The 8,297-nt window shown below is 63.8% G+C and overlaps 1 protein-coding gene across 1 annotated transcript; it reads right to left on the bottom strand.

Annotated features, from left to right (window-relative positions):
- Positions 1-446: 446 nt before the first annotated feature.
- Positions 447-5,784, bottom strand: LOC122895808 (cytochrome P450 2W1). The gene is made up of 9 exons (XM_044233542.1): positions 5,608-5,784; positions 4,140-4,302; positions 3,683-3,832; positions 3,454-3,611; positions 2,069-2,242; positions 1,579-1,717; positions 1,297-1,481; positions 956-1,097; positions 447-661 (listed from the first exon to the last, which is right to left on the bottom strand). Exons 1-9 carry the CDS (start codon positions 5,782-5,784, stop codon positions 447-449), a joined length of 1,503 nt encoding a protein of 500 aa, XP_044089477.1.
- Between the last annotated feature and the right edge of the window lie 2,513 nt (positions 5,785-8,297).

Here is an 8,297-nt window from a genome sequence, read left to right as displayed (position 1 = left end):
GGGGCACCCCTGTGCCTGGTGGGTGCCTGGCCAATGCTGGCCCTATGGAGAACTGGACGGGGGCAGCATGGAGGGGGCGTGGGGAGAGGAGGCTGCAGGGAACCCAAGGAGGCATGCATTGGTGTGTGGAGAGGGAGGTGCTTCACCCCTGGGTTGTGAGGGCACCCTGAAGTACGGGTGGGGCCTGGGTCCAGACAGAGGCAATGCTGATGCCCAAGGGGTCTGGGGGCAGAGGGCGGAGAGCGGGGAGCTCAGGGCAGGGAGGGGGCCCCAGCTGCCCTGGAAGACTGGAGGAGAAGGGCTAGAGATGCCTCTGGGCAAGGGGAGCCAGAAGGGGGCTGAGCCCCCGAAAGAAGAGGATCAGCCCAGGAGGGGCTTTCTGCCTGTGCATCCCTTTATTTGTCCTGTATCCATCCTCCACAGAGCACCCCAGGCTGGGACCTGGGTCAGAGCTGGTCTCCTGGGTAAGAGCCCCCGGGCCTGGGCACCACACAGAGGGCCTGGGCTGGCGGCCGCATGGTGAAGGCCGGGGCAGGCGTGGTGTCCAGGGCAGTGGGGCTGAGGCCAGGCGGGGGCAGCAGGCGGTATCTGTGGAGGAGGCCGGCAAAGAGCAGGAACAGCTCCGACCTGGCCAGGCTCTCCCCCACGCAGATGCGGCGGCCTGCAGAGGAAACCGAGGTATAGGGTGGGGGCTCCAGGCCTGCTCTTCGCAGGGCTGTGCCAGGGAGCCCGGCCAGTTTCCTGGAGTGGAGGGAGAGGAGAAGCTCTGGGAGGGCAAGGGAAGGCTGGAGCGGGGGCGATCTGAGAGCAAGGTCTGCAGTAACTGGGACATGGCCAGCTCTGGGGGCAGAGAGGCTGTGGGCAGCAGGAGGCTCAGCAGGCTTGACTCTGAGCTTCCGAGTTCCCTGGGGCTGAGGGGCCCTGTGCTGTCCCCACCTGTGAGGGCTGTGGGTACCTGCAGAGAAAGGCAGGAAAGCGGCCCGCTTCACAAAGCGCCCCTTAGCATCCAGGAAATGGCCCGGGTTGAACTGGCGAGGTGTCTCCCACTGTGTCTTGTCCAGGAGCACTGAGCTCAGCAGGGGGATCACAGGCGTGCCCTGTGGGCAGGCAGCAGGTGGGAGGGGCCTGCACCCCTCCCCACAGGGGTGTGCACTGAGGGAGAGGGTCCCCCAGGAGGCCAGCCTGGTCCTCGAGATTCCCAGCTGGGCCCACTCTGACCCAGGTAGAAAGGAGGAGGGAAGGAAGGGGGAGGGAGGGCCCTGCCCACCCGTCAGGGTTCGGGAGGGTCGTGCCCACCTTGGGGAGCAGGTAGCTGCCCAGCTGGGTGTCAGCCGCCGTGCACCGAGGCACATGGGGCAAGAGGGTGATGAACCGCTGGACCTCGTGCAGCACAGCATTGGTGTAGGGCAGGGACCGCTGGTCCTCCAGCCGGGGGAGCCGCCCGGGCCCCAGCACACGGTCCAGCTCTGCCTGCACCTGGCCTGCAGGTGAGAGGTGGGGCCAGCATCTCTGGGCCTCGACGGACCCCCACCCACCCCGCAGGTGGCCGTGTCCTGGGAAGACAGGCTGGGAGCTCACCTTGCACACTCGGGTGCTTGCCCATCAGGAGGGCAGCCCACTGCAGCGTGGCCGACGTGGTCTCTGTACCGGCCATGACCATGTCCAGGGCACAGGCCACCATGTTGGCCTCGGTAAACAGGCCTTGGGGCTCTTTCCCCTACAGAGGTGAGTTGGATGGGACTCAGCTGGAGGCTGGGCTCCATGGACCATCCACCCCGGACCCAGCTCTGGGCTCAAGAAAGGAGCAGAAAACAGAACCTTGGCAGGAAAGCAGAGCCGAGTCTGCTGAGCACCTGCCATGTTCTGGGCTCCCCACATCCTTGCAGCCACACCTGGAGGCAGGCACTACAAACGCCCCATTTCACAGATGGGGAGACCAAGGGGCCCTCAGCTAGGAGATAGAGGAGGTGGTGCAAGACCAGCATGGACCCCCTCCTCAACCCCACTTCTCCAGGGGGCCTCCCAGATGCCCCAGGCCTCTTAGGCGGTAGGGTGGGTCTGCCCACACCTGGCCCTGCTGGATCAAGGCGTCCATGTAGCTCTTCACAGGGCCTCCCCTGGCCTTGGGGGGCCGCCGCCCCTCCAGCAGGGTCCTCAGGATAGAGCGGACCTCCTCTATCTTCTGCAGGACAGGCCGGTGAAGCCGGAGGAGGGCCCCGAGCCAGGGGTAGGTGTTGAATAGCTGAAGGCAGAGGGCGAAATAGCAGGTGGGGTCAGGGTGCGGGCCCCACACCCCCCCAGCAGGTGTGTTCACCTGTCCAGGTGCTGCCCCAGACTCCAGGCAGAAGTGCTAGGTAGGTGCTGCCAGTGGCCACAAGAGGTCGCCAGCTCTGTGCGGAGTTGGGGGTTAGGGGGAGGAGCCTGGTCTTCCTGGTGGGATCAGCAGCCCCGGGGCTTCCAAAAAACCCTCCCAGGTCAGGAAGGGGGTGCCGCAGGACAGGTGCTGGTTTCGCGCCTGCAGGCAGCTGTGATCATGCCCGTCTCTGTTCACCAGAGCCAACAGGATTGTGGGGGTGGGGGGTGCTGCTCATTAAAGTCATTAAAACAAAGAATTGGCAAACTGAAGAGCTTCAGCAGACCCCGCTGTGACCAGGTTGTCTGAGGGACCAGCACGTGCCCGGCACGCAGATGTCCATGACTCTCCTGGTGCACTGTGACCGCTGGATGTCCCCCAGAGCATTAGTGATCCCTGGATGGATTACACAGGGTGCCTCTGCGGTGAGGAACATTCTACTCCGAGCCCTCAGCTCCATTCTCCTGGGACTGACCGTCCCGGCAAGGAGGTCAGATCCTCCCGTCCAGAGGCTGTCAGAGGCCCCTAGGACAGGAGCGTGAGGACTGGAGACTCTGGCCAGCCCCTGCCTCACGCACATGACCGCGGGTCTATAAATACACGCACCTCGACCAGAGACATGTGCTTAGTGACCTATCGCGGAAACGGTCACGATGGCCAACATTTCACACTTTGAAAAAGAAATATGCCTGCCCCCAGGGTTTCTGAAAATGGGCAGGGCCTGTTTGCATCACTCCTGTGACACTGTGAAGGACCCACGTTGGGTGGAGGGTCCCTGGGTTCGAGGGCTGGGGGCCAGGGGGACATCAAGCCCTGTATCCAGGGAAGAGACACTCAGTCCCCATCCCCACCTCTGAGCAGGTGCATCTGGACCAATGGTCAGGTGTAGGAGGGGGCAGATGGGGACTCCTGCTCTACACCCTCATTGCCCAGAGGGCACAGAGGACTGGCCTGGGGTCACATGACCAGTGGGTGTCAGAAACAGGACAGGCCTTCGACCTCCTGGTTTGGAGTCCAGTGCTGTTTTGGCAAAGTGGCAGCTCACCTCTCTCAGGCAGAGACCACTCCCTACCCTGAGACCAGGAGCAGCCACCTCTCACCTGCAGGCTGGGGGTCCCCAGGAGTACCATGACCTCATCGATAAGGCTCAACAGGGACACGAACACAGGATCCTGGTATTCAAACCGCCGGCCAAAGAGCAGCGTGAACGTGATGTTGGAGGGGGCCCAGCCCAGCAGAGCCAGGGGAAAGGGCTGGCCTGGAGTGGGAGGGAGACGGGCCTCAGGGGTGAGGGGACCCCCAGAGGGGAGTTCCCTGGCCCCCACTCACCTCTGTAGCCGTCCAGCTCCCCCATGAGGCACCTCAGCTCCTGCAGGACCTTGCTGGCCACAGGCCCCCTCCCCACACCCAGGCTGTGGAGGGTGCGCACAGTGAACTGGCGGGCGGCCCTCCAGCGTGCCCCAGATGAGAAGAAGATGCCTGCAGGCCAGACAAGTCACCCATGAGCAACCCCGGGTGATGCAGGCAGGGAGCAAGGTCGGGGGACCTGGCTGGGGCCTCAGCCCCACACCTGAGCCTCTTCCCCCAAGAGCTGGCTTTGGTGAGCCATGCCCACTCATGGTGTCATGATCCCTGGACACAGGGACACTGTGTCCCTCCCCAGGAGCCACGCTGGGCACACTCTCCTGCTGCTTGGAGAGGCAGACCCCCCCCCCCAACGCTGGGGTCCAGGGACTCCCATGCTCAGCTGTCCTCTGCCCACTCCCTGCCCGTGCCGCACACCTACCCCCACCTCCCTGGATGAGCTGGAAGATGGCGATGGGGGGCCGATCAGCCAGCTGCGGCCCGGTGCCCACCAGGGCCTCCTTCACAGCCTCGTAGCCAGCCAGCACCACCGTCTTCTGGCGTCCCAAGTGGACAGTGAACACCGGCCCGTACCGTTCGGAGAGCTGGTGGGGACAGGCAGGAATGAGCCAGCAGCCCTGCCCCCAGGCCCCCATGAGCACCCCCAGGTTGTGCCCACACAGGGAGAACACGGCAGACTTGGAGCCAGGGCTGGCACAGGTCTGTAGAAACTGGACCCACCACAGGTGTGCACAAGCAAAGGCCTGGGAGCCGAAAAGCAGGAGCTGGTTCCCGGGGGCAGTAGTCTGCCGGACCCCACTGAGCCCCCTCCCCATCCATTCCTGGAAGACAGGGAGAGCTGCCACGGGTGCTGGGTGTCTCCATCATGGTTTTCTTTTCCGGGGAAACAGCAGAGAGGTCTCCTTGGAGCCCAAAGACGAGGAAGCAGACAGTGAGAGCAGCTGTCCGCCCAGGCTGGAGGCACAGAACCAGACTACGTGGCAACACGTAGTCTGACATCTGATGCCTCCGTGTGTGCCCATTCCCCTTCTGTGCCTTTACACATGGGGACACTGAGGCCCGGAGGCACGAAGTGAACTGCTGTCCATCACATGCACCGAGGGACAGAGCCAGACCTGCCCTTCCTGTCCACACCCACTCCACTCCCCACACGTAGGACAGTGGCCCCCGGGTCCGACACCAGGCACAGCCTAAGAACCCTGACGCCCCGGGTGCTTCCTGCAGCAGCTCCCCTGAGGGGCCAAGGCTGCAATCCTTTCCTCTCCACCCACATGCAGGGCTGGGGGTGGGGGGGCACCAGGAATCAGCAGTGCTTCTGGGGAAGGAGGGTGGCGTGGTGGTGGGAGCCATGGTTGCGGTGGGGGGCCAGGCCTGTACCTCTGCTTTACCTGCTGGGCCAGCGGTTCCTGGCTGCAGGGCAAGGCAGCCTGCCCTCAATGTGGGGCCAGGACAGTCTAGCCTCCAGCCCAGGCTGGAAGCACCCACACGGAGCAGGCGCTCCCTATGCCCCAGGCACACCCGTGCGCTCATCCAGGTTCCTTTCCACGAGGGACCTCTGCTGCATGGTACTACTCCCAGGAGCACCTGCCTCCTCCCCTCCCCCGACCCCAATCTGGGCTCTTCTGTAGGTGCTCATCAAGTGCTTCCTCCTCCAGGAAGCCCACCTGACCTGACACTCCTGACGCCCTGCTCCTTAAATGGCCCATCTGCTTCCCCGTAGGGTGGGATGTCTTTCTCTTCTACAAGGCAGGGTGGGCACTTGGGCCTCTTGTGTCCCCTGCCAGGTGAGCACCAGGCTGGGACACAGAACTACCCCCAAAGGGGTCCTGGAGCACATGCTCAGCTTCCCCTGAGATGGGGCTGGGCTGCCCAGGACCCGCCTGCCCTACCTCCATCAGTGACCGGTCCTGCTGTGACATACGCAGCAAGTGCAGGTTTCCAATGAGTGGGAGTGGGCGCGGTCCAGGGGGCCAGCGAGGGGCTGGGGAGGGGGTGTGGGTGCAGGTTCGCAGCAGCCCCCAGAGCCCCAGAAGCAGCAGCAGGATCCCCAGGAGCAGCAGGGCCATGAGGACGGCAGACGGCGAGGCCCCAGCTCCCCACCCTGTGCCTTATAGGCTGCTGGGAGGGCGTGCCAGCGCCTCACCCCCCCACCCCGAGAATGTGGACCGAGCAGTTTACAGGGGACAGTCAGGCAGCTTAAAGTGACAGACGTGCGTGGAATGTGGGGTCGCATCTGTGGCAGGGGGCCAGGAGCTATCTGGGGGGTGGGCATCTAGACCTTGCCCTGGGGGCGTCTTTGTCCCTTGCCTGCTGGAGAGAACACACCACAGGGTCCAGTCTGCCCCTCCCGCAGGCCTCTGCCTCTGCCTCAGTCTCCTCATGAGAACCGGAGCTCATGGGGCCTTGGGATACGGGCCCAGCTCTGAGGGGAGTTCTGAGCCTCCCTCAGAAGGGCCTGTGGGGTAGAAGGTCCGTGGAGACCCTGGGGCGGGGGGATGGGCCAAGAGGTTCCGCACAGCAAATGCCTCCCATCGCAGGGCCCTCAGTGTCCCCTGCAGCGTCCTGAGTGACAGCCTGCTCCCCGATGGCTTTGTGAGTGTGGTCACCTGGAGCGGGAGGCCCTGGCCGGTGCAGGGCGAGGCAGGGGGTGCCGGCTGGGTTTACGAGCCCCCCGTCTGTCTGTGTCACACTCCAGTCTCCTTACCCCCGGTGCCCCGACTGGGAGGGGAGGAGGCGCCCCGTGGAAAGGAGCTGTGAGGGGCGGGAGGGCTGCTGGCATCAGAAGTGGCTAGGCCTGCTCCGCGCCACCTGCCCCGACATGAGGCAGTGGGAACCCTGTCCCCACGTGGGGCCCCTCGCTGCAGGGCCCATCTCCTGGGTATGCCGTCCGTGCCCCTCCACAAAGCTCAGAGCCAAAGCAGCCTGACGGCCGCCACCCCCTTCCAGCCTCTACTTGCACACCTCCTGTGACGGGGTGCTCATTGTCTTGCGGGCAGACTGTCCTGTTGCATGGCCGGCGGCCGCGACGAGAGAGAACGGCTCTCTAACAACTGTGTCTCCCGGTCATTTGGGCTAAGTGCCAGGTACCAAGGCCGCTACGAGGCGTGTGGGCTGTGGATCCTTGCGGCCCAGGACAGTCCACTGAATTAATTCTGCCAGCATTTATTTAGCTCCTGTGTGTGCTAGGCTCCGCCTGTAGCTAGGGCTGCAGAAATGGGTGGTCTGGGGTCCAGAAAGGGCCCCCCAGCCCCGTGACAGAGACCCACGTGGCAGGGGCTTTGCCACTGAAAACACCTTGGGCATTGCTGCTGAGCATTCGAGTCACAAGGTGGAAGGGCGTTCCAGCCAAGGGAACAGGCTGTGCAGAGCCCAGAGCAGCAGCAAGTGAGGTGCTGGGTGGACAGCCGTGAGAGGAGGGACGGTGCAGTGTGGCCCAGCGCGCTATGGGGAGGGACTCGGGGTCCCTGGGGTGAGGTTTGAGGGTCGGTTCTTCCTCCTCCTTCAGGTCGGTGAGGCCTGGGCGCCTGTGAGCCACTCTGGGCATGAGGCCCACATCTCAGTGCCCCGGCCTGGGTGGCTGCAGAGCGGGTGGGCCGCTGCAGGGTGCGGCTGCATGGGTGGAGGGGATTTTTCCAGAACTGGTTGGGCTCGGCCAGTTCCTGGTGTTTTACCTGCAAGACCCTTGAGGTACTCCCAACAGCCTGGAGGCGGGGGGTCACCCCCATTTCTCAAGAGAGGAAGTGGGACCCGGGTTTGAGGGGCTCACAGCACCCCCCAGCCTCTGGGTGCACTGGCGGGTGAGGGGGATCAAGGTGGGGGCCCCCGCAGCACCCAGCACGTGCTCTGCAGGCATCCCACCCCACGGGGCAGGAGTGTGGTGGTGAGGGGCGCAGACTTGAGAACCAGAGTCATCGGATTAGGTTCCCGACCCTACCCTCTGGGCTTCCCGACCCTTCTGGTATTTCCTGGATGGAGCCAGCTGTGTGTGACCACAGGAACATGCCCCCCCCACCATATGCCAGGAGAGCCCTGTCCCATGGGCCAGGCCCAGGTGAGGCCAACCGGGCACCTGGAGCTTCTCAGGGCCCGGCCGGCAGGGCTGCAGCCGCCAGTCCTGAGCGGGGAACTAGCAGCTCGGCCAAGAATCTCTCCGGGTACCATGAGTGGGGAGGGTTCTTCTACATCCAGGTCCCAGAAAGATGAAGCAGGGTGACCCAGTGGGTTGTCCCCACCTCCCTAGCTGGTGGTTCTGTGGAGCCACACTGCCCCACCTGTCTACAGACGGGCCTCAGCTTGGGGCCTCAGGGAACCCACCTGGCAGGAGTCCTTTCCTGTAAATGCAGGTAGAGTTTATGCTTGTTCAAGTCCAGCTTTTTCAAGGTACTGTTCTGCAAGTTCTCACCAACTCCTGCAGTCATGTGACCACCCCCACGACTGATATAGAAACAGTCCCATCCCCCCCACCGATTCCCGCTTGGGAACCAGGAGTAATGATTCCTGGAAACTTTAGATAGAAGGTGAAACTGAATTTGCTCATCAGCTGACCCTAAAGTTGGGTCTTGGATTGTTGGTGGGGCCC

The sequence above is a fragment of the Neovison vison genome, chromosome 14, assembly GCF_020171115.1.
Source record: "Neovison vison isolate M4711 chromosome 14, ASM_NN_V1, whole genome shotgun sequence".
In the NCBI taxonomy this organism is placed as follows: Eukaryota; Metazoa; Chordata; class Mammalia; order Carnivora; family Mustelidae; genus Neogale; species Neogale vison.
The sequence above is the reverse complement of the archived record's forward strand: the minus strand, read 5'-3'. Positions and strand labels throughout refer to the sequence as shown.

What these genes read in the sequence shown, in the direction of transcription:
- LOC122895808 (XM_044233542.1), bottom strand. Translation starts at nt 5,784, where the DNA reads ATGGCCCTGCTGCTCCTGGGGATCCTGCTGCTGCTTCTGGGGCTCTGG. An exon ending in AGGACCGGTCACTGATGGAG is followed by an intron (nt 4,303 to 5,607) that starts GTAGGGCAGGCG and finishes TGTCCCCACCAG; the next exon opens with CTCTCCGAACGGTACGGGCC. An exon ending in GCAGCTACCTGCTCCCCAAG is followed by an intron (nt 1,098 to 1,296) that starts GTGGGCACGACC and finishes GCCTGCCCACAG; the next exon opens with GGCACGCCTGTGATCCCCCT.